Genomic DNA, 25,417 nt, shown 5'->3' with positions numbered 1-25,417 from the left:
TGCATAATGCTCCTTATTCTAAGAGAGCCAAAATGTTGCACAATGTGGCCCTGTTCCACACAGACATCACCCTTCCCCAGTGTGCCAGACACTATACCATACTTGAAAAACACTCTGAAGAAGGAAATAATTTCCCCTTCAAGTAAAGAAGAGCAACAGGTAAAAAAATACCTTGAGAGGGAGAGCTCAGCAAGATGCAAGCGAGCAATTCCTTGCAAATTTACAGGGAAGGCCAAGCTGAAGGTCCTCTGAAGAAAGCTCTGGAGCTGAGCAGCATGCAGGTGAGGAGCTGGACTTCTGTTGCTGCAGCTACACACACCTACAGCCCAAACATCACTGGCCGGATGGCCACAGGTCATATGGAAACAGAAGGCAGGCCTAGCGTGATAGGCATGAAAAAAGGCTCTCTCATGACCTGCATGCAGTTAACAGCATAAATGACTACCATTTCACTGACTTCACTTGTCTATGAAAACTTCCTCCAGCTGAAAACCTGTCCCCCACAGTTACTAAATGGCCAAACCTGTTGATATGTAAAACAAAACAGTCTTTAGCTGGAGAAAATTCTCTTAAGTTCTCATCACATGAACAAATCAATAGCAATGCTAACCAATCAACAGCAATAGGATAATATCATGAAAATTAGGTACATTAGTGAGCAAATGGACTGAAAAATGAAATGCAGGGAAGGTAAACAAAAAAAAAAGGCGGAGGAGAGGGAAGTCTTTTGTTTTTGTAATTCAAACATTCTGCCTCCTTTCCTGATCACTTTATCTCCTCTAACTGGCAATTGCCTACCAAAATTCATCCCTGGAAGTGCTGGCAGAGGCAGGGTGTGGACCAGATTCAGAGGCACAGGTTTTATCACCACATCTCCCAGTTCCACTCAGATGACACAATACTGAAAGCTGTCCACCACAGTTTTACCATTGCTGTCATCTATAAGGCTGGAGAGTGAATGATGGTTTCATTTTTGGCAGTGTGGACCAACCTCAGGAATTGAGGCTGTTTGAACTGGAAACGGAGAAATGTATTTCTTGTATATACCTCCCACATACGTTACAGATGTGCATCTAACATACAGTCCTGGGATGAGATCCTTGTGCCAAACGCAAAATTCTCATTGACTTCACTAAGCTTTCAACCTTGAGTTACAAAAGTAAACAAAAAGTCATGTAAAGATCTTTTTCCTGTTAACCGAACATGTAAAACCCTTCTCTTTCTGGTACATCAAGGAAAATACAGATCCTTTGCATATGGAAGACCTACCATGGGATTGAAAAAATCAGTGTGTCCTCAGCTCTTATGGCTCTTTCTCCAAATTCCCAGAGGCAGCAGTATCTCCTAAGTCCTAATCCCAGGACCGTGCCCCAGCCACTTTATACTGGAGCAAACTCCCTCACCCTGCAATGTGGGAGCCCAGGCATGCACCTACCCCTCAGCCTAGTAGCGGCCACAAAAGAAACTGATGGATACACATCACTAGGAAGAAGTTGTGCTCTAAATCCCCATCATGTCACACACCGTGACATTTTTCCCCTCTGATTTCTCTGAAATCAACGTACAGTCAATTTTTTCTCAGCTCACAACAGTAAAAGATCTTCTGTATATGAGAAGGCTATGGGTGTATCCTTTAAAGAAGATGCTTTTTCAGACAAATGGCATTTGGTCCTGGGAGAATAGGTGTGATGTTGCCAGTCGTGCCATCTGAATTACATCAGGCCTCAAGATGAATAGAGCCCAAATTAAGATCATGAATATAAAGATTCCTTTCATCGTGTTTATTTAGCTGTGCAGTCACGTCACCATCATCTGTTTGCATGCTGTCTGTGAGCACAGAACAAATTATGAACTCGAATCTCTCTCTCTATAAATTCATTTGCACTCTAACTCTCTAGAAAAAAAAAGAGGAAAAAAAAAAAAGCAATACAATAAAATAAAATCCCTGAATAAAAATGACAGTGATTTATCTTGTGAAAACTCTGGTCCTCTGATTTGAGTTCCAGAAATGTAGGTGTATAACATCTTCAGTGTCATCCTCGTGTAGCTTTAAGTTTTTAAGTTTTTCTGTTACATCCAATATTATAAAACAAGCCATAAATTTCAATGTCCTGGACAGTGCAAACACACTTTACCCCACAGAGTTCAAATAGACAAGGATGATGTGATAAGAAGGACGAAGCATTCCCATAACTTTAAAGGTTTAGATGGATAAAAGGCAGAGGCCAATATCCACTATTATCAACAGCAGTATCATGCCAGTGGCTATCATTTAACGATGTTTTTTAGAAAAACAAAACCTCATCATGAGGAACTCTATTTTTTTAAGAACATCTGGTCAACAGCATTTATAACTGATGGGTATCAATGACCCCACTGAATGTTTGACAGCAGTTTCTAAACACACTGACCAGCACCCTGTCAAATTATCAGTTTGAGATCGCTGGACACTGGCTATCTACATTTTCTTTCCAGCTTTAAAGGGTTTTGGATCCTGGTCTTTCAAATTTAAGAGAGAGTTTATTTTTTGCAGCAGGGGCTAGTGGTGTGTTTTGGTACAGTACGTAACTGCTCCAGAATACAGAGCAGAAAGAAGGGTTTTGAGAGCACTATGCCACACCAAGTGTGGCATCTCAAGCAGTGGAACTGCTTTATTCTTAACTCAGTTATCCTTGGTTTTCCTTTTCTTTTTACACAACTCTGACACAGATGTTACAGGCCAAGGAAGTTATGAAAAGCATAAAATAGAAGACAGCAAAACCATTGCTAAGCCAACAGCTCCCAGCTTCCTTTGACACAGTCCACTTGCTGCTCAATGCCTGAAGACATTCACCCTCCTCCTCTGAACGGCGTTTTCACCTCTTTCCACCCAGCCCAACTGTAACAATGAAGGCAAGGAGCTTCACTGCCTCCCTGAGCTGTATAGCCTGGCCAAACTCCAGTAAGACTGAGAACTTCAAAAAGAAAATGTCTCTTGCCTCTCATAGACAGAACCAAGCAGAAGGTAAAGTCCAGGCGAGATGATCCTCTGTGCAGTCCCCCCCAGACCACGGCCCCCTCTTTGAGAATCGGTCTCCTCCAGGGAACTGGCTGCCTTGGCAGGGAGCATCACTGAGGGACTCAGTAAACCAATTTGGAAATCAACTCACGCTAGGAAGGCAAAGGTTAGGGCTTGAACAGCCAACCCTCTGTGCCCCAAAGGCAGACAGCTCTCACTAGCACCTGCCCAGTTACTGCTGCCCAGCATCCAGCCACCAACCCCATGCATCACAGCAGCTTTCTGGTGCTTGCTTCTCCAAACTCATACCTGTTACCCGCAGGAGGCACCTGAAAGAATCAGACACACATGGGAGGAAAGTAAACTACAGAGGTCTGAGTACCTTCCCTTAGTTCTTATTCTCAAAAGTGAGTGCACATGTAAGTATGTGCGTGTTACATCCACATCAGCTTATGAAGCATTTTAGATCCCAAGAATGCACATTAGATATAGAGAAACTGCTGAAAACTCAGTTCTATGTTTCACTGCAAATTAAGGGTCTGAGAAGTCTGCATATTCTACATAATCTTAAAAAATGGGGTTTGGGTTCCCAAGTCATTTGGCCAATTTTGAAAATTTTACCCATGACCATGGTTCATTCCCCTAAACGTTAAGCTGCAGAAACCACTCCCAAAACCAAGTCTGGGAAACAAATTTGCAGTCGCTCAGTGTAGCACAATACTTAGCCTGTTGAGTCATCATAATGACCACAGAATGGATGGATTATATGATTTTAATAGGTCAGACACCACTGTTTTTTCCTTTACAATCACACATCCTAAAACAACTAAGAAGTAGCTTGAGATAAGTCAGACACATGTGCTCACATGCTGTTTATTCTCAAAAGTCATCACCTCTTCTCCTGACGAATGCTCTTATATTTGCACCTGACCAGACAGTGCTTCTCTTCAGTCCAGGACAAGGATTGACACATGTACACAAACACCCTGCAGGAATGATGGATGTAGTTCTCTAAACACAGCTTCATCACTCCTCTATTGCACTAGCAGCTTTTGCTGCAGAGTGAAGGAGTTAATCCTGTTCATAGCTGAGCCTGTCTTTTGCAACTACAATCAAAACTGAGGAAATTACCACCATGCAGCTCTATTTTTAAACAAACACTGATATAATATCTTTGGGCTGATTTGTTTGGTTTGGTTTGGTTTGGTTTTGTTGTTGTTTTTTCCTACTCTGCAGTTATGGCTGTTAGGAAAACAAACCTCACAATCTCAAATGTGCAAGCATCCCTACGTGCTGCACACTGCATAACAAATGCAAATGTCTCATGGAAATTCCTGTTAGAAGACACTCATAGAAGAGATAAATTAATTTTTTTCCTCCTAGTGACGTTGCTGATCACGTGGAAAACCTTCTTCCTCACCATCGCCACGTCTTACAGGACAACGTGTTACTGTGTCTCCTCTGAATATCACTCTGCAAAAAATAATATGGAAGCTAAGGGTGAAACTCCATGAACACAACATATAACACCCCAACCCTCAAAAACACCTGCATGGTTTTTTGCTCCCTCCCCACCTCATGCCTTCCTTCCTTCATAACCGAGTACTACTACCTCTTGAGTGGCTTCAGCAGTGCCAGGATGTATGTTTCTTGCTCTGTTTCTCAAAAAAAAAAAAAAAAAAAAAAAAAAGTGATGCAGGACGTGTGGCATTCTGGAGGAACAAAACTTGCCACACTGCAGTCAATGGGATTTGGGGTTTAGACCTTGACAGTGGCAGGGCTTAAAGCAGTTTGCACTGATGTCACACTCAAATCTGAACACAAAGGAAGACATTACCTTATAACAACACAAACACCTGACACAACAACAGCAAAACTGTGCTGATGACTGCTACCTATTCGGTGAAGTGTTCAGCGATGACGGCCATCTTGAACAGGAGCAAGGAAAGATTGACACACAGAGGACACATGAGGAAGCAACTCCATGCAGTAGGAAATAAAGGATTAAAAAACACCTCCTGTGTTTAACGGGTAATGTTACACAGCTCTGCCCTAAGAGTTCTACAGATCTGTTCCGAGTACTCTCATATCACATCACATATAATAACCCAACTGGCATGACCTCTTCCAAACAGGAAAAGGCAATTTCTGCTCAATAAAATCTCCATTTGTTTTCTTTTCTTTTTTCCTGCTGGGTGCTTCAGAAAACCAGAAGAGAAGACTGTCCCTGCTCTCCTCGTCTATGCCCCAAATTTTGATCATAAAGGGGAAAGAAGTAGTAGGGCAAGGTACACTGGAGAAAATGTAAGGTGAATAGAGAGATGCAGAGTGTAGCTAAGGCTGGTGCTGTAAAAGAAGTGAAAAAGAAAATTTAGAAATGAATCCAACCAGAATGGGTTCTCCTATAAAAATCTCAGCCTAAGATCACAGTCAGTAGTTTTTTTCGCTCTAAGAAGCACAAGCAGTTAGCAGTGTTACCCACAAAGACTCATGCCATTGGCAATGTCTTTCATCGCTGTGTTCTCCCATGAGGATGGTGGCTGTTCAGATGGGTGGTGACAAGGCTGCAGCTGGCCGGATGGGGAGAGGACAGCCTTTACCAACAGAGCAAGGGGATCTCAGGTGCCCATGTGATGACTGGTGAGTAAAGAAGTGATGTTAATGAAGCAGTGGTGGGCGATCTACCTTACGGTTACTTTCAGGAGTTTAATCAAAACACCGTGTAGATGTAGGTATGAAAATGCCACACAGCAAATGACATGAATTAGAAACATATACCTACAAAGAAAACTGAACGTTTTCAGTTTTCTTGTGGTTAGGAGCCTGCAAGCCACTTCATACAGGCAGATCTTTGTGTCCCTGATTAACCTCAGTCAACCAACTTCAATGAGGCTGTGTCTGATTACGGCCCACATTTGTAAGATTCAGAAAATGCTTTCTATAAAAATTTGGTCTTTGGCCAACACTGAAGTTACATCTGATAGGAGCAAATGCGTCTGTTTGTGAGAATTTAGACTGAAATTCCCCCTGAGACCAAGATAGCACTATTTTTCTTGCTGCTTTTGTAGTCACTGCCCAGCGTAATTATCCTTTTCTTGCCAACGTCAAAGCAGAGTGGAAGAGAGGTTTTTTCTTAAAAGGCAGGATAAATCCCCTTGCCTTTAACTTCTGAAGGCTTCAGTTTATGACTCACTGTGTCCAATGTGAAATGAAGTCGTGATCACAGCCCCAGACCTGATCCAGCACACACTGAAATCAATGGGAGTCCTTCCGTTGACTTCAATGGAAGCTGGGTCACACCCTTAGCAGACACAAGCTGCTCTCATAACAAAACCACCCTCCGGTCTTGGATGGCAGAAAACACGGTCAGCCCAGGAACAGCTGGGATGCCTGAGGTCAGAAATTGTCTACAACAAAAAATTAATGCAGGCAAAACCAACAGCAGGACGCATCCAGTGCACCTGCCCACACTGTGCCTCTCTCTAGCACTATCAGCCCAGACAGAACTGAGTCCAGAGAAAATATTTACCAAAAACGTAAAAAGAGCAGATCTTGGCAAAAGCCAAAATCTGACCCTGGGTGGAAAATGTAAAATAATTGTTCAATCTTAAAATAAAGTCTTCAAATAAAGCAAACATATGCTTAAAGAAATGAGCTCAGTACAGCTTAGGAGCTAGAAAAGAGTTGCATTGGGCTTTGTAGAGCAGTTTTACACTTGTCAAATGTGCAGGTCAACCCGGGACTTCTCAAAGAAAGAGACTATGAGCATGGGCAACATCAGACTGTATTTTGTATGTTAGCATACCACCAACAAACCACCGTAGGTTACCTGTAACATTCTTCATATGGCTCCTATTTAAAATAGTAATAAAGAAAAACAAAAAATCACAATGAGGGGAAGTGAACCTTTACCACAGGACTCATATAAAACTGTTTCTAGAGCCTGTTTTGAGACTGTCGGAGAAAGGACTGAGGGGGAGCACATGCTTCAGAAAGATTAAAACACTGACTATATGATGTTAGCAAGGAGTCGATTATTGGCAGGAACTAAGTCAGGAGCAAAAAGGAGTATTGATCTCTCAATAGCAGAGAACTTTTGGGCTGGATGACACAGCATTTCTAGATTGGTCTTCACCTTAGTTTACTCATCCCCAGTTATGATGCACTATTATTTGAGCAATTTTTAGGTGGGAGAGGCGGAGTGGCTGCCTCACAGCAGCAGGTATGTCTCGACGTGGTGTCTATGCGTGACTGACACTCGGCACCTCCGTAGGCCTCGCTGGCCGGATCGCATCTTCTTGCCAGGGCCTGGGCTTGGCAGGCTGGGGAGACACAGACCCTTCTTCAGCCGGCGTTTTCCTGCACTTATTTTCCATCGAATCAAGAAATGCAAGATGAAGGAGTGATTCTGTTGTGTTAGTAGACACAATCAGCACTAGCTATGAACAGTGAGGTCTTCTGGCGCTGGGCAGCCTGCGCAGCGTGATTGAGCCTCTGTGCAACATGGGCAAGCCCTTGTACAACGTGGGTGAGCCCCTGAGCAACGTGGGCGAGCCCCTGAGCAACGTGGGCGAGCCCCTGTGTAACATGGGTGAGCCCCTGTGCCACAGGTAACGGAGGTGCCCTCGCTGTGCTGACTTAGCATTTGTAGGAACAGGGAATGACCAGAGAAAAACATGACTCAAACTTGTCAGCAAATTACTGAGCTAGAACTACCCCCCCTCCCGACATTATTCATGGATCTGAGGGTGATCTTTCCACATTTTACTGTGCATTTTGGGGATATATTTTATTTTTTCTGCTTCATTTCAAGTAATAATAATAATAATAATAATATTAATAATAATAATAAAAGAAGGAGAAGGAGAAGGAGAAGGAGGAGGAGGAGGAGGAGGAGGAGGAGGAGGAGGAGGAGGAGGAGGAGGAGGAGGAGGGGGACGAGGGGGACGAGGGGGACGAGGGGGAGGAGGGGAAGAAAGCAGCTGTGGAGAGCAGCATCTGTGCAGCAGGCAGGCTGCAGGCCTGCTGCCAGCCTGTACCTCCCCAGACGCCAGCCGTGCGGGTGCCGGGGTCTCTCCTGCCCAGCGCAGGGCGGCAGCTCCCTCGCTCCCCCGTTCTGCCGCGGCCATGCCGCCCCCCGGGGCCGCCCCCCCGGCATCCCCGCATCGCCCCGAGCCTCGGGAGGGTGCAGCGTCCCCCTTCCCCCTGCCCAGGGGCCACCCGCTCCCACCCCTCTGACCACCTACTTCTTGCAGGGGATGAGCGCCTTCCTCTCCTCCAGGATGCGGAGGCGCTGGTTGGGGCCGTCGTAGGAGACGGCCGCCCTGGTGATGCGGCCCGTGCCGTGCCGGTAGAACACGGTGCGCCCTTCCCACTGCCCCGGCGCCTGGCACGGCCCGGCCCCGGCCCCGCCGCCCGCCAGGAGCCCCCCCAGCACTAGCACCAGCACCGGCACCGGCACGGGAAGCGCCATGGCTCCGCCGCCGCGGGAACGGCGGGGGGGGGGGTTGAAGGAGGGGGGCGGGCGCGAGGAGGGGCGGGGGCGGCCCGCCTCCAAACCCGCATGGCTGCAGCCTACCACCCCCCCTTCCCAAAATTATTCCTCCCCCCTTCCTCAACATCGCCTGCTGGCGGCCGAGGTGGCACCTGCCGTCGTGGGAGACCAAGCGCCAGCATCTCTCCCCGCTGCCCCCAGGCCCCCCTCACAACACGGCTCCGTCACCCCGGGGAGACGGGGGGCAGGGGGCGAGTCACTTCTCGACGACATAGAAGGGAGATGGGGGCGGCTGGCCCCCATCCCGAGTAAAGAGAACAAAAAGTGAACACTATCCCCCTCCTCCCCCCCGCGTGCCCAATCCCGGGGCTACCCCCACAACCCCCTAGACGGCAGCTAGCACCGCGTCTGTCCAAAGAAAAAAATTAATAATAATTATATATATATATATATAAAGTTTCTGCGCCATGTCTTTTGGGGGAAGGCAGGATCAGCCCCCCAGGAGATGGGGTCCGGCCCACGACCCCCCCCCCCCCAAAAAAAAAAAAATGCCTTTGCTTTGCTTTGCCCCCCGCCCCCCCCCCGAGGAGCGCGGTGCTGCCGCCGATGCTCCGGGCGGGTGGCGCTGATGTCACGGTGCCCGCACACGCACACGGGTCCCCCCCCCGGGTCCCCCCCGGGCCTCCCCCGGGCCCCACGTCACGCGTGCCACCGGTATAAAGCCCGTGCCGCGATTTCCATGGCCGAGCGCAGTCGGGTGCCGGCAGTCAGCGCCGCTCTGCGCCCGTCGGCCGCCGCGACCCGCGGGGAGGCGGTGGCCGAGGAGGAGGAGGAGGAGGAGGAGGAGGAGGAGGAGGAGGAGGAAGAAGAAAAGGAAGAGGAGGAGGGGGGGGAGGATGCTGCGCGCCTTGGTGGCGGTGTCCCTGTGGCTGCGGGTGAGCCCGCGGGCGCAGGGCGCGCCGTGCGAGGCAGTGCGCATCCCCATGTGCCGCCCCATGCCCTGGAACATCACCCGCATGCCCAACCACCTCCACCACAGCACCCAGGAGAACGCCGTCCTGGCCATCGAGCAGTACGAGGAGCTGGTGGGCACCGGCTGCAGCCCGGTCCTCCCCTTCTTCCTCTGCGCCATGTACGCCCCCATCTGCACGCTGGAGTTCCTCTACGACCCCATCAAGCCCTGCCGCTCCGTCTGCCAGCGCGCCCGCGACGGCTGCGAGCCCATCATGCGCCGCTACAACCACAGCTGGCCCGACAGCCTGGCCTGCGACGACCTCCCCGTCTACGACCGAGGTGTCTGCATCTCCCCCGAGGCCATCGTCACCGACCTGCCCGAGGGTGAGCCACCCCCTCCCCCGCCAGTGCCCCCCGAGCATGTCCCCCGAGCATCCCCCCGAGCCATGGCTCCGCTGCCCTCTGTTTGCAGATGGGAAGTGGACGGATTTCACGCAGGGCGTGCTGGTGCCCGACGGACCCCCGCAGCCCGAGTGCAGGAGCCGAGGCCAGGGTGAGCCTAGGGGGCCTCCCCATGTCCCCCTCCCCACTGCCAGCCCCGCTCCTGCACCCCTTAACCGCTTCCCCTTCTCTTCCTCCGAAGAGCGATGCAGGTGCAAAAAGACAAAGCCCACGCTGGCGACCTACCTGGCCAAGAACTACAGCTACAGTAAGTCTGGGAGGGTTTTCCCCTCTTCCTTTTGCCCCCTCTGCAGCCCGCTACATGCTTACCCCCTCTGCCAGGTCCCATCCGAAAACTCAAGGGTGCCTGGGCTTCCCCTTCTGAACCCAAGCACGTAGCGTTTTTCCGAGGGAAATATCAGTAGTGTGCACTGGGATCAACAGGTCGTCCTGCAGAAACTGTGCTTGCTACTGTACTCGTCTGTCTAGCAAGCGCAGCTGCATCTAACATGAGTCTGGCAACGTGCTCTTGCCAGCTCCTGTTTTTGTCCAGCAGGTGGAATAAACAGAGATTTATCACCTAAATAAAGCTTGTAAATGTGAATGAGACCAAAGCAAGGTAAAACTTTGTGATTTACAAATTTGTATATCCTTTCACTCACCACCAGAGCTTTGGCTGGTGGGAAACTGTCACAGATTAATCGAATTCAGGGACAATTGGCACCAGCCTGGCAAGGAGTTGGCCAATAGTTTTTATGTTGCATGACAATAGCTTTTTATGTTGCAAGATATGTTGGCGATACAGGTAAGTATTCATCCTGTCCTCCCTACCCTCCCATCCCCACTGCTGGGTTTTCTGATGGTAGGAGTCAGGAAGAATGCTAGCTAACATCCAATAAACACCGGATTAAATATCTGCAATGTCAATAGAAAAATCCCTATTAACCATTAATTTAACATGCAATATCACGGTCTTTTGCATTTTATGGGCTTTTTCTCAGAGAGAAGCTGTTTCTTCAAGGGAAGTACTCAATTCTTTTGCAATAGGAATATTATACCCAGTCAATTCCTGTTTGTCTGATATCAAATGAAAGTAAGTTTGTAGTTATTTGCTTCTTTATTAGTACCTGGAAAAAAAATCCAAGTCAGTTTGGTGGGACTAGGCAAACTGAGCATTTAACTTAGAAAGGAGATTATATACTTTCTTGTCATGGCATTTTGGTACATTTATGAGATATGTTCTTTTTATGTAATTCCTTAGTCCTTTTCAGTATGTCATACGGATGTGTTCAGGTGGGACAATGAACTTCCCCACCTGTCTGAAATACATGAGTAAGAAGTGCTATAAGATGACTGTTCAGAAATGAAATGCAGGTGTTAGCCACACAAATTCTGATTCCAGTGACTTCAGCGGAGTGTTGGGATTCAAAATTTAGAAAAGATTGAAGGATTTCATTCTGTTGAATTTGCAAAATCAAGATTTTGGTTTTGACTGGTAGATTTTTATTCAGCCTCCACTAAAATAATTAGACGTTCGCATTGAAAAGGGATTGAGAAACAGGACAAGGGAGAACAAGCTGCAAATAAAAACCAAAGTTTCCTGAAATCCTTTAAGGTAATATATATAGCCAAATTGTATTTCTGTCTGGTCAGAACTTCTTTTAGTTGTCAAAACTGAGAGCATCAGAGCTGATTACTAGCCCATAGCTACACCCTTAGGTATAATTTTAAAATGTTTTCATAAATCACTCCCTGCATCAAATATCTTTTATGCTAACAGTGCAAGGCCAACACTGGCATTCACTGCTGAAAAGAAAATTCCACCTAAATTTCTTGTAAATATTATGGGTAAACATTTAAAAAAACAAAACAAAAAGTGCATGTTATGCAGGAGCTGAAATACTATTTGGCTTTAACCAGGCTTGAAAATGGATGGTGAGTCTCTAAAACTGAAATTCTCTTTCTTCTTTCACAGAATTTTGTGACTGATAATAGGACCCTTCTTATTTTGAAATTTCCTAGAGACAAAGTCCCTCATGTAAAATTTTTTCTTCATTTCTCTGACCTGGTGCACACTTCAGGACAGTGGACAATACCCCCAGGGTGCTCAGGGAGTCACACAGTCAGTCAGGTGTCATCCGCAGAGCAATCTGCAGACTTTCTTCTTGTGGACATGCAGATTCTTCAATAAAAGATAAAAATGTGAATGCTCATGTGTTCAGAATGAGAAGAACCCTCTTCAGAGTGTATTTTATATGAGAATCTTACTACTGATACATATCTGGATGTAAAAGAATTTTAAAAAGTGTCAGCTGGGTGCATCACAGAAAATCCAAGCCTCATTGCTTTTTAGTACGTGTTTCAAACCCTCCTTTCTTCCTTACATTCAAGAGAAGACTTGAGTTCCTGGATGCAACCTGCACTGAAATGACTTTGCTATTGCAAAGGCTGGATTCAGGTTAACTGTCTGTGAGGTAAATTATTCATCTCTTAATTGGCAGTAGCAACACGTGGATATAGAACAGCTCTGATTTATGCGAGGGGTTGTTCATGGCTGAGTCAAAGGAGCTGTTTGTGCGTGTGATTCCCGTCTAGATTGCTTGGCCTGATCTGGCAGGGATTTAAGCACATGTTTAATTTCACAGTTGTCAACAGTCCTGCTGAAAACCAAATTGGGATCAGGCCTCTGTTATTCTAAGCCACTGTATGTGCCCACACATGGAGAAGTAGTTCTGGTTTCACAGCCAAAACAACAGCTTTCAATTTAATATGTTTTATTTAATTTTAGGTTGTGTTTAAGTTTCTGAGACTGTTTGTTGTTCTTATGCCACTTTTTTTCTAATTGCAGTCATTCATGCTAAAGTAAAAAGCGTGGAAAAGGGGAACTGCAATGAGATAACAACTGTGGTTGAAGTAAAAGACATTCTGAAGTCTTCGATGCCGATTCCTCTGTCCCAAGTGCCTCTTCTTACCAATTCCTCTTGCCAGTGCCCACCTCTGCAGCCGAAGCAGGATGTCCTCATCATGTGCTATGAGTGGCGCTCGAGGTGAGCACACGCTGTGCAGTTCAGAAAGGTGTTATTGCTGGTTGTGGCGGGAGGGAAGGAGGGACAGCACAGCTCCCTTTCATGGTCATGAGCCTGTTTGGCAAGCCTATAGTTAATATTATACCTACATGTTTCAATTACCTTTGTGATTAACTTTTTCCATGTAGTTAATCTCAGCTCTAGTGCACAGCGCAGCGTTACAAAACCTGGCTCACAGATGGAGCACAACCCCCGGTACTGTTTGATGCTGGTGGCATGCTGCTTGAGGCACCTCCAGCTGTTTGGCAGGATGTTTTAGGACCGCCGGCCACCGGTGTGAGATGCTTCATACGGTATGAGCCCGGTGGTCTGTGCTGGTAGTACCATGCGGTGGCTCAAGGGAAAGCAGAGTTCTGCCTTACTAGCCCCAGGGGAGGGGACAGGAGCTGAGGGAGCCCACAGAGCAGCTGCAGTCAGGGCCAGGCCTTCTCTGCTGGCCTATCCATACTTCGGACCAATGCCATCAGTGAGATGTTTCTGATCCCACAACCGCACTGGGACCAGCCAAAGCTGCAGCCACTGGAGCTCTGCTGCCTGGATGGCAGATGAAAAGTAAATACTCTCAGTGCAGCTTGCCAGTTCTGCTGTAAGATTAAAAGACAAAACAAAACTAACTTTACCAGACCTTGCCTCTGGCAGTCAGCCTAGCCCCAGGCATGGAAGGAAATCCAGCATGCTGGTCTGGAGCAGAGGGAGTGATGCACCGCAGGATGCTTTTCTTTCTGGGTTCTTGAGGCAGAAGGCGACATCCCATCCCCATTAGCACCCCAAGGGTACCAGTAGCAACAAATCCCAACAGGACAGGTTGTGGTGTGATAGGTACCTGGGTTTCCGTGCTGTGGGTTGGAGGTAAGGTTTTTTGTAAAATGTGCAAGCTATTTTTGCATATGACTGATAATGGAATATGTGCAGCTCTAAGTATCATAAAACTTTTGCATGCAGAGCTTGATGGGCCATATCCATATTTTCAGTCATGATATTTTAAAAGTCTTTTACAGGTATTTCTAACAGTTGTCATCTCATACTGTATTACCATAACTTTTTTTTTGTGAGCTAATGGGCTCACAAACATTTTATTATTATGAGTATTTTATTATCACATAGCACCTTGGCCCTCCAGATCTGGAAGTATTTCACAGAGATTAATTTAGAGCCCTCTACTTGCGTTGGCTATGTTAGAGAGAGATGTCCTGGGTCAGGCAGAAAAAGTATGACCAAGATACCTATTGAGGAGCTCTAAGCTGCAGAGCTTTGCCAGAGCAGACCCTCAGGAGGTTCTTAGAGGGAAGAGATTTCAGAAGTGAAAGATCCCAATCAGCTTCTCCCCTACTATGGAGAAAACACACCGATCTCTAAATATTTTGTGATGGTTTTTCAAGGTCACTGAGGTTTTTAATTTTATATGGATTTGCAAAAGAAACATAAGCTATTATATGTGTTTCCTGTTGAACTCAGTGGTATGTAAACGGAAGGTTTTGAGTTACAGTAGCTTTTTAAAAACATGTCAGAGGCAAAACGGGTGGAAGCTGCAGCCTTCCCAAAGTCAATAGCAAAACACCCCTTTCCCATCAGTAGGAATAGGATTTCACTCGATAACTTGACCTGAGCAGGAGCTGCATCAGGTGTACATCATATCACAGTTTCATTCATCGTGCTGTGGCCATGCCTTCAATCCTGTACATTAATTCTCCAACCTCTCCTTGAAACAAAGAGGTGATGTGGATCATGTCGGTCTTGGTTCTCCAGGGCTTGTGCTCACTGTGGCCCGTTCGTGTTCGGGCAAAGTGGATGCACAGTGACTAGTGGCTATGCGTGGGAGCATTTCGTACTCCTGTTGAACTGCCATGAGTGACATCATTGCTCATGGACACTGGGGAGTCAGGCCCCACTGCGCTGTGTTAACCTCACCCACCAGCAAAATGCTGTACAATGGCATATTAAGGCCCAGTATCTCAAAACAAACAAACAAAAATTAGCAGTAGAGAAGGTACAGATACTGCAGCAGCAGCCCTCTTCTACAAAATAGTTGTTTCAAGCTTAGGACTTAGAAGGTGTGCTTTAGAATAAACTACTTCAGAAGCTTTTTAAGGCATATACTATTTAATAATTACACTTTGGTTTCCTTCACTTCATAATATCTAGACTCAGTATTTTATACAGGAACTGGCCAGAATTCATTGCTAGACAAATAGCAACACTCATACATGTTCCAAATTCACTTTAAAACACTCATTAAGTAACTATGAGTAGCAAATACATAATACCATCCTAGTGTATTTGTAAGTATTAATGGAGACAATTATAAGTGGTTATGTAATGTTACCATTTGTCAGAGGAGCTGTATGAAGTGGTGCATATAAACGTAGCTTTTTTCCAACTCAGAAGTCAAATGCATTCATTTAAACTGCTCTTCTACACACACACACACGAACACAAACATATATAGTGGACATAAGCAGAAATCTATGTGAAAGACATTTAAACAGTTTCACGAGATGTTACCCAACTCATCACTTTTTGCTAACAGCAATCAAGACAGGACAATTTTCCATCACTGAATAGTTGCAGGTGAAGACAGAGGGCTCTAAATGTTTTCTCGGTACTACTTATGTGCTGTAGTTTTGGCCATAAAATCTGAAGGAAAGTGATGGCTTTTATGGTGGGTTTTTTTTTGATTGTTTGTTTCTTGAAAGTCTGAAATATGTTTCTGACCATCTTCCTATATCAGTACCAGTATCCAATGGTTTGTTTCAACCTCAACCAGTGCAAATTCATCTGGAATGACATCTTGGGAATCAAAACCAGAACTCTATGTAACATGTATTATTTCTTAATTTTCAGGTTGATGCTTCTTGATGGATGTCTAGTTGAAAAATGGAAAGATCAACTAAACAAAAGATTTAAGGTAAATATAATCAAAGAAAAGAATGCTGATATTCTTCATAAAAAGTTAAACATCTTTGTGCATTTTCTGTCATTGAATATCTTGCTTGACATTCAGATATGTAGAACACTTCTGGGTATTATTACTTTCACTTCAACATTTTAATACCTCCAAAAGTCAGGCTATTTTTCTATGCATACTTACATATAAACGTAAGTGAAAATGAGAAAAATTTAGTCTTTTATTTTAGAGTCTCTAACATTTTATTTCTATTTTATTTGCAAACTATCCCTAAGTAGTATGTTGGATGATCTTTGTGTGAGCTCTCATTACAATAATTATGCTAGGACTTTCCTTTATAATCACTGCTAAGTGAAGTAACTGCCAGGTGATATGCAGATGAATATATAGTACACACTATGTAAGAAGAGTAGTTAAGATCCACTGCACCTGATAAATGGGCTTTGCTGCATTAAAGACTGCAGGCCTGAGACACAGACTTCTCACCAGCTATTTCCAACTGAAGACCCACTGAAGGTATTGAGCACCCTCTCACTGTTTTCAAGGAATATGGAGGGAAAAATCTATAGTACAGCGACCTGGGAGGCAGAGGCAGCAGATGCCCTCACTTGCTATCACTCCCTGCTTGTAAACTCTTTATAATGGAAAGAAGGGGTTCCTCACACTTTTAGAGATGAAAGAAAGTTATTTCTGTGATTCAGAAAAGTTTTCAGAGCATTAAAGATATGTAGGTATACAGACTTTAATTATGGCCCATGGATAGATGTTAGGAGAAAAAAGGTTACATGTTTACTTCAGTAGGAGCTTTTAGATTGCAGAGCAACTTCTTGCAGGAAACCGTATGATGCTTTTATCATTCCCCCTTTCTCCTCATTTACTCATGTAAAACCTATGTGTGAAAAAGAAATTGTGCTTTAATTTTAAAAAAAATAAATATATTGCAATTGCAGGTGATACCAGATGGGATTTAGGAGAATACTGACACATGACTTGGACTCCTGAAGTCCGTTAGCTGTAAACTTAATGGCCTGTTGCTGGCAGACAGTGTGTTTTAGTGGGCTCCTCACACTGTTTTTTCATTTCCAATTGTGTCCTGAAACCTGATTGGACATTCATTTCCAGACAGTCAAAATAGACGCACGACTGCAAAACAAACTACTTCTCAAAGCATATATCTTTCCTTCTGATACTAATAGCTTCATAAATTAAATCCTCATTTAAACATGTCTGAGTGGGACACACCTAAATGCTGGCTGATAGTTTTTGTTTTATAAAGTTGTGTATAATGACCCTGACTACATGAATATAGCCACCACGGAGCTAGGTGTTGCAATCTTTCATTCTAAAGACTTGCATCTTTTGTCTCTGGAGACTTGCATCCAGCATTTATCTTGAGTTACAGCTTAAAGTGAATGTTTTTAGCGGTCTGTGGACCACATAAGACTGCTACACATCTGTTAACATAACCACAGCATGGCCGGTCTCTTCTCTAGCCAGGCCAAGAGTCTGAGTAGCAACAAGGTCAATGCAGAGAAACTAAACAGGAAAGCTGCAGAGCATTTTTCTCTTCCTCTGATCACTGGGCAAAGCCCCTATCTTTGTTTCAGACAAGAAAGTTCATTATTAGAGGGGAAAGTGAGACCCCCTCCAGCTTCTACTATCTACCTCACTATCCTTAAAACAAGTGCTTCTCTTCCTAAAGGTGAAAGACTGCAATCTCTGCCACACTGTTGTGGATCTCTTCATATTTTGGACCATCTAACCACTTAACCTCTCTTCAAAAACCTGTTTTCTAGCCACTGCACTTTGGGGTTTGGTAGTCTGGTGGGCTCATTGATCTAACTGCTTTCCAAAATTTCTCAGGGATGCTACTGAGTAAAGCTGCAGATACATTATTCACAATTGCGGACTTTTCATAGGAAAACTCAAGTAGCACCTTCAATAAGACAACAAAGAATGGTTTTGCAAAATGAGTCCCTGGGAGCAGATCCTGTCTTTTTGATGGCAGGATGCCCACTTCCCTGGATTTCTGGAAAGGCATGAGAAGCACGCTCACATGCAGCATGCAGCCAAGATGTGCAGTTTTCATTTTCATCAGCTGATATTGTAGAAATTCCCCCACCCAAGAATATGTCAGGTTCCCACTACAGCCAGCTATAACATACTGAGATCAATGGCTCTGCAGAATAGAGCACAAAAATGTTAAGACCAGCACTGGTATCAATGGTGCTGGACAGTTTTAAGATGCAATTATGTATGGCAATGTCTTTGTCTAACTCATCCTCTTTTTCTGCCCTTCCGCAGAGATGGGAACAGAGGCTGCAAGAACAAAAGCTGCGAATGGCCCGCAGTAAGAACCAAAATGCAGGGCGCAGTGGTCGGAGCGGGGCCCCAAAACCATCAACCAAGAACACCAACCCACTGGTCAGTGGCCCCAAAAAGGCCACTAAACCGAGAAATGGCCAGAAAGAAGCCAATGCTAAAAAAGTATGAGTGTGACGTTTCCAAAAGACTTTTCTTGCATGATGAGGGTCACAATCTGGCTTGACTGGCATGTTTTATTAATCCAGAACTCATCGACTTAAAAACTCACTGCAGTTTCTGCATAGACATTTTTGCTGCACTTTACTTTTAAAGGTTCACTTTTCCTTTCAAGCCACTGCAAGCCATAGAGCATAGGTTTGCACTAATAAGTGGTAGGCATATTCAGGCTGACTGAGGTTTACCTTGGGGTTCTGATTTGCAATTCTAGATAGCTCTACCTTGGCTGCTAGAAGTTTTATCCCCGTGTCCTGGTTGCCTGCCCTGTTACCCTCCAGAGGCTGGGAGAGCTGTGTGGTGCCCCTCTTCTCTGCTCAGAAAGTACTCGTGGCAGCCGGCTGTGTTAGCTGGAGAGTTAGTCTGGGTTAGCCTGGTGAGTTGGGGACCATGGCAACCGAGGAGCAGTAGAGAGATGGTAACTTAAGGCAGAGAGCTGGTGCAGTAACTACTCCAGCTGCCGGAGCTGAATCTATCTGCTACTTGGAATCACGGCCCTTGTTCAGAGCATTCAAAAGCATAGCTTACCAATAAGCATCTGGGTATGCATTATGTGATTTTATTTTTTTATGTGTGTGCCAGAAATATGCTCACACTGTTAGCATTTGAATTTGTGAGTTTGTGTAGCAAAAATGCATTGAAAGCAAACTAATTTTTTATTGTACTTCAGGCTGGCTTCTGTTGTTATAATTTCAAATATATTTAAACATCTAATTGGAAAATCAGTATTTTTTAAAAGGACAGATTAAAGTGAAGCAGATCTGCAAAATTCTTTAAAATAACATATTTTTGCTGTAATATAGCTTTGTTACAAAAACTGGAAGAGAAGCATTATTCTAAACAAAACTCACAGCTACTGTACAGTATTAAAGAAAAGATAAGGCTTCGTGTGGCTCCATGTTCACTTGGATCATTTTTTATCATTTGATATCATATTTCTAAATCTTGCTCTGATACCAAATACACAAATAAATAAATAGATAAATAAATAAGATGGCTTGTTCCTGTTAATGAACTTCTCAAAACAACTGTCTAGCTGCAGTTTTGCTGATCATAAGGTAACATTCCCCCTGCAATATGTCACAGGCAAAGCAGATGCTACTAATTATGTACTAAGATTTACTGCCCTTTTTAAGCTGTGTGAGCTACTAAAATAGCAAAGGTCATATAAGCCTAACTGGCATATTCCAAGATGGCATTTATGCTGTTCCTGTCCAGGCTCTACCTGGAGAAGGCAGTACAGCTAGCACAGTCAGATTTCCATTAACAAATAAGGAGATTTCCCTCATCGACATCATAAGAACTCATGATAAATGTCTTAAAGACCTTCAAGAATTACTACAGCAACACTAAGGTCTAGACATGATGTTTCTAATATCTATAAAGCAAACCTGCAGTTTATAATGTAGAGATGGTCTACATCAGGAAAAAAAAAAAAAGAGTTAAAGCTGATCACGCCAATATATTGATCTATATGTTATTACAAGATTTCCAATGAAATTTGCATACATGAATTTTAAAACAGAATATGCCAGAGTGATTCTGGTAGTAGCAGTAACACATTTGGCAATATGCTAAACACAGGCCAAAGACATAAATTGCAAGTTAAAATGCTTAAAACAGAAGGGCAGAAGTGGTAGAGAAAAATTGAGAAATTGAAAAACAGCATGCAGGGTAGTTCAGGGAAAACAAATGCAGCTTTCATGGTCATTGGTTGAGTTTTGAACTGTCAGCTAAAATATGCGAAGGTCAGCATTTGTATGTATGTCCTTCCTGCTAATTCTGGGCAGATGCAGAAATTTATCTCTACAGAACATCTGCAGAATTGGATCCAAAATTCAATCCAGATGCCAGAAATGCTGAGCATATGCTGCATCCATTGACTTCAGTGAGAACTGTGTGTGTTTGACATGTCTAAAAAAACAGACCACAAACTTTGGTGCCTAATTACAGACTACAGGTGTAATCTTAATCCTGTGTGATGAAATGGAAAAGCTGAAACTGAAATCAAAGGAGACAGAATTTCACTGCAGTTGACTAAATTAGGTAAGTTTGAAAATGATAACTTAAGTAAGCATGATCTAAAAGATAAGTATGATTGGAAAGTTTCTAAAATAATTTTTATGCTGTAGCAGGAGTTCTTAAGCTTTGATCAACAACAATATTGATGCCAGTTTAAAGTACCAAATAATTATGTATAAGGATATCCATTAAAACTGAATGACAGTCCTATCAATGTGATGTTGAAATAACAAATACAAAAGTCATGATATTTCACTTTGACTAGTTTTATTGTGAACATAGCCCAGCGTGGTCATTGAATGAACCTTTTGGAACAGCTAGCTAGACTTCATAGCAACTTTGCACACTATTTTTTCTACTGTTAAAATAAAACCTTCTTCATTTTTTGATATCACAGAAGTAAAATGCAAAAATTATTTTCTACAGAGAATTTTCACCATTCCTTTTGTAAGCTACCATCATTACACTAAGTGCTTCATTATGCTGGTATAAACTTTGATGCACCAAACCCAGTATTTCCAAATTCCTTGACATATTTATGTATGCTGACTTAGGTTGACTTTCATTCTGGTGTGGTAAAAATACTGAAGATGGAAAGGCAATACAACAAAAAACAGGAGATAGCACAATATAAAGAACAGATGTGCGAACAGGGGAAATGGATTATTAAGGTAGTGTGTTCCCCCAAAATAATTTTCTCTATTTCTTTTATGGAGCCATGAATCAAACCAATTCAGTACTAATATAATTCACTCCATTTTGAAAATCTCTTACACTTACTAATTCACTGTGACATCAAATGCTGGCTGAATCCAAATCCAGACCATCTCTGTCCTCCAGCCTGCTGCCATTCCCTTACAAAGGTGCGAAGCAGGTATTGGAGCAGCAAGGGCTGTTCAAGCAGGCAAGTGCATCCTCCTCCACTCCCACATGGCCAGCTCACCACTTCTGCTCCTTCACATGTGGCAAAAAGTCAGGCTTGGCTCTCCTAGTGCACAACCATGGCCATATGTAGTCATTGCCATGTTACTGCACCCTGGCACCAGAGTCACAAAACCTAGATTTAGCAGAGTGGACAAACAGTGTCTATTGAGAGAGGAAAGTAATTATTGTAGCTATTTACAGCTGAAAAATTAGCAGGCCAAAACTTGAAGTGTCAAATGCTTTTTCTCGGTATTATAGCTGCCTTCCATTGAGGGGCTTGACATTTTTTCTTCATGTAAAATAAAAATGGCCTGGAACATTGAACAGATGTTTCTAGTGAGTGTCTTGCTACCTCCCACACACATGTACCCGGTTTAGTAAGAACTGCCATTGAATATTTTTACTGAATGTTCTAACCTCAATTCCAAAAGAACGAAACCTGAAAAAATATTTGCTCTAATTGTGAATAATTGGCACTATTTTAGAAACTCGCCATAAATGCAAATCAGAACTCTTTTATGCACGACTTAAAAAATAAAAAGAAAACCAAGAACAACGAAAACCCATAACCTCCCCTCCAACAGGACCTAAATGACCCGGTCACTTTAATTCAGTTCAGTGTTGTAATTTTGTTACTTTTGACCAGTCACTGCATATAACTGAGACATACTTCCTGTACAAACAAAAAGAAGATTTTCCAGTCCAAAATACTCAAACAGCTCTTAAATTATGTTCTCTGCCATTGTAGCCTAGATTCCAAATGAATGAAAACTGAAAAAATATTTACTGCAATTACGCAAAATTGACCCGCATATTTTGGTTGTGCTTGGTGGTTGAATGTAAATGCACACTTGAAAATATTTCCTCAACCAAAGTTTTCTTGTAAACCATATCAACTCCAATTAATCATGCAAATAAATACAAATCCATCAATATGGGTCAGCAAACATTAGAAATTGTTTACATTTATAGTAAAAAACAGTAACTTGCAAGAACCTGCAAATAAGTATTTAATTTCTATAGAGGTATATTACCTCTAATTAGTCCTAGTCAAGGCTCTGTGGTAACACTACATTTAATTTCAACTGCTGCCACTATTTTTCCTGTAACTTCCCTGAAATTAAACACCAGCCTTATTAGAGGGTGAAACAGTATTTCAAACTTGCTTGTCAGATATGTAGGAAATTCAGGATGGTCCAGCTATTCTATTAATATCAGACTTGCTCCTATTGTTACTGTCAAAAGGCTTGTGTATCAAACAGTATGGCAATAAGCACAAAGAAAAACATCTGCACAGGAGGACACACTCTTCTTCTGTAGATAAGAATACTAAAATCAAAACATAAATGTACCTTATATGCCAGATGTCATGTGCTACAGATAGAAGAAGGTTAACGGATATATCAGAGTGATAAAAAGAAGTCCCAAATAGACCAACACCCTGGGTATTTTGATTCTTTTTAGTTACAGTATGATGAAAACTTTTGCTTTTAGATACTCAGAGCACATCAATATTTATCCTCTAAGCAAGGTAACCAGAAAGCTAATTATTCAGTCACAAAGGACTAAAAAAAAAAAAAAGCTAATAGATACTTACAAGTTCTGACCTGCCCGTGTACCTCCTTCATTGGAAAACCACTATAGCAGTGCACATCCACAAGCTGATCAACTCCATCTTCTTCATGGGGAAAAAAAGCCTTCTTTCCAGTTCCCTTATTTTATATGCAGTAATGCAGTACAAATTCTCACTACTATAAGGCATATTAATTCTTCTTAACAGTATTTTGAAATTTAGAACTACCTTATTTATCATTCTAAAGTAAAACAGATCTTTAAAATAATCTTACTGTCAGATTACGATTTCATTAATGTTCCTAAGCAAGGAAATATGTGGTCTATTATACAAATAAACATTCCCTGTGGTTCCAGTTATCTCCTGCTGGGACAAAAATTTGAAGAAAATTATGTTATCTTTTGTTAGTGTTGGAAGAATTTTCATCACATCTCTGCAACACCTAATTCTACAGTGAACCACACAACATTTTCTAAATAAATGGTCACAGAGGTCACATTCTCTTTCTGTCTGGCATTTAGATGGACAGAAGGACAGCCAGACTTTCTGTAAGATTTATAGCCAGAGAAGCTCTATAAAGGTAATTTCAAGAAGATTTTCATCTGTGATACTCAATGGAGTTTATGTTGGAACACATTCCTTCTGAGTCTGTAAATGCAAATGCTTGTCTACCTCATCACAGTGCTCAAACTCTTAAACATCACATCCATGTCTATGTCCCAGTAATATAAAACTTAAAGAACAGTGGATGTCAGTCTAAATTGTGTGTACAACATCTAAATGTTGAGTTAAACTTTTAAAGAGATAAAATAATTTGCTAAAATATTGTCAGTATTTCAACGTACATGCTTCTGAATTTTTGACATTTTGATAACTCTACAGAAGTCTTAATCTCAAAGAGACACAACCTTCATGAATCTGAATCTCCACCAGCTGACAGAATTATTTTTATTGTTTTGAGATGTATATTTTAAATTACTTTTTTACAAAGCTGCTAAAAGACCTTAAGATCAAGAAGATATTTAGGAGAAGCAAATATACATCAACAAATTAAATGTTCCCAAATTTCAATTTGAGTTCAACATATTTTACTATCTATACCTAACATTCAGTAAATTACATTGAGATATTAGGTACAGATCGCACAATATTTCAATGTAATCTACTGAATCATTTTAAGCAAGCACAAAACAGGGATCAAAACTGATGCACATGAATATATGAACCCAAATAAATGCAGTCCTTCAACAGTTCAACCAAACAGAAAAAAAATGCTTGAGAGTGATGTAATAGAGGATGAAGAGCAATAGTTAAAAAGACAAGAACTTGGTATATTCAATTATATCATGGTTAACCAGGCAGAACTAGTGTACCCATACAGCTAACTGAAATTTCTAAAACCAGTACACTACGTAATCTACAGTATTCAAATCTCGTGTATGATACGTATAGATCATGTACTATTTGGCTGTGAACTTACATCAGAAGTTTCATGAACTTCTAGTAAGACATAAACATAGGTTGTTGTTTCAGCGTTTCCTGTCCTGTCAAAAATCAATCCCATCTAAACTTTCAACATTGTATTTGCCCTGTTGGTAGAAAAGCCACTAACTTTAACAAAAATCTTGGGAAATAAACTGAATTGATGCATCGGAAATTGCTGTATTCAGGCCTTTTCTGGGACTGCTTCTTGGCTTAAGGTATAACATACCAACACCCAAAAGACACAGAGCACTGAAATAATGCCAGGAAGAACAGTTTTAATTGGTTTTTGAAGTAAAAAAAAAAAAAAAAAAGCCAAAGAACATACAGCAATTCTGAGGTATGCTTCTCTGAAGTCAGCTCACCGAGGTGACATATAAATTCTGCACTAATCAAAATATCCTAGAGGCTTGCCTCAAGCAGAGTTTATTGCAGTAAAGCAGCTGTAGGTGAAAATGGGCCACCAGGAGAATGCTCAGTCCAACTTCTGCTAGAGGAATGTCTATAATAACAAATGCCCCATCACAACATAAATATTTGTCAGGAAGCTCTTTAAAACAGCTAGTCACATCAAATACAATAGGAACAGTAAGAGAAGTGTGAGAAGACTCATTCATTCTGGACTTTCCACTTTTAATCAATGCTGTAACGTAAACTGCTTTAATTGAATACCATTCTTTAGTATCTCAACCTTCCACAGGCTTGGGCAGTAAAAGTTAAAATGTATTAGCTACTGAAGAATATTTGTGTTCTTCTTGAAAGCCAGCCAGACTAGACTGAGACAGGATACAAATTCACTAGTTTGGCAAGGATATATATTTCAAGAGTAGCTGTACGTAAGAGGTGACTTTATATTTTGCTTCTTCTGATATATGTGAATTGAGCAACTGGGCTGGAAAGGGCCATCTAGACTATTATCCTGCTTGTGATAGATACCATTAGATGTTTAGGGCAAGGATAAACAAGCAATGCATTTTTTTCTAAGGGCCCTGAGGGAGCC

General features: G+C 42.7%; 3 protein-coding genes and 1 long non-coding RNA gene across 12 annotated transcripts in view; 1 reads left to right on the top strand and 3 right to left on the bottom strand.

Moving 5' to 3' along the window:
* EPDR1 (ependymin related 1) overlaps positions 1–8,502 on the bottom strand; it is a 33,566-nt gene extending 25,064 nt beyond the window's left edge. The window contains exon 1 of the mRNA XM_048075612.2: positions 8,245–8,502. Coding sequence (XP_047931569.1) covers positions 8,245–8,471 — 227 coding nt within the window. The 5' untranslated portion in view covers positions 8,472–8,502. The remainder of the gene's footprint in view (positions 1–8,244) is intronic.
* Positions 3,854–8,231, bottom strand: LOC136790107 (uncharacterized). Its single transcript, XR_010829374.1, has 2 exons — positions 4,574–8,231; positions 3,854–4,471 (listed from the first exon to the last, which is right to left on the bottom strand). It is a non-coding gene; the product is annotated as an uncharacterized lncRNA (long non-coding RNA).
* An 813-nt stretch (positions 8,503–9,315) lies between the features above and the next one.
* The window catches only part of SFRP4 (secreted frizzled related protein 4), a 20,386-nt gene continuing 4,284 nt past the window's right edge, over positions 9,316–25,417 (top strand). Inside the window, exons 1-6 of one of the 2 annotated variants that reach the window (XM_048075594.2) lie at positions 9,320–9,830; positions 9,919–9,999; positions 10,090–10,155; positions 12,736–12,934; positions 15,815–15,878; positions 18,183–20,967. In XM_048075594.2, coding sequence (XP_047931551.1) covers positions 9,389–9,830; positions 9,919–9,999; positions 10,090–10,155; positions 12,736–12,934; positions 15,815–15,878; positions 18,183–18,371 — 1,041 coding nt within the window. In that variant the 5' untranslated portion in view covers positions 9,320–9,388 and the 3' untranslated portion in view covers positions 18,372–20,967. Of the gene's footprint in view, positions 9,831–9,918; positions 10,000–10,089; positions 10,156–12,735; positions 12,935–15,814; positions 15,879–18,182; positions 20,968–25,417 lie in introns of those variants that run through there. The other variant, XR_010829371.1, reaches the window with a different exon arrangement.
* Positions 24,034–25,417, bottom strand: part of NME8 (NME/NM23 family member 8) — a 20,388-nt gene continuing 19,004 nt past the window's right edge. For all 8 annotated transcript variants that reach the window (XM_066992290.1, XM_066992286.1, XM_066992291.1 and 5 more), the window contains one exon: positions 24,034–24,919. In XM_066992290.1, the coding sequence (XP_066848391.1) occupies positions 24,810–24,919 (110 nt within the window). In that variant the 3' untranslated portion in view covers positions 24,034–24,809. The remainder of the gene's footprint in view (positions 24,920–25,417) is intronic.

The sequence above is a fragment of the Anser cygnoides genome, chromosome 2 (assembly GCF_040182565.1).
Source record: "Anser cygnoides isolate HZ-2024a breed goose chromosome 2, Taihu_goose_T2T_genome, whole genome shotgun sequence".
In the NCBI taxonomy this organism is placed as follows: domain Eukaryota; kingdom Metazoa; phylum Chordata; class Aves; order Anseriformes; family Anatidae; genus Anser; species Anser cygnoides.
The sequence above is the reverse complement of the archived record's forward strand: the minus strand, read 5'-3'. Positions and strand labels throughout refer to the sequence as shown.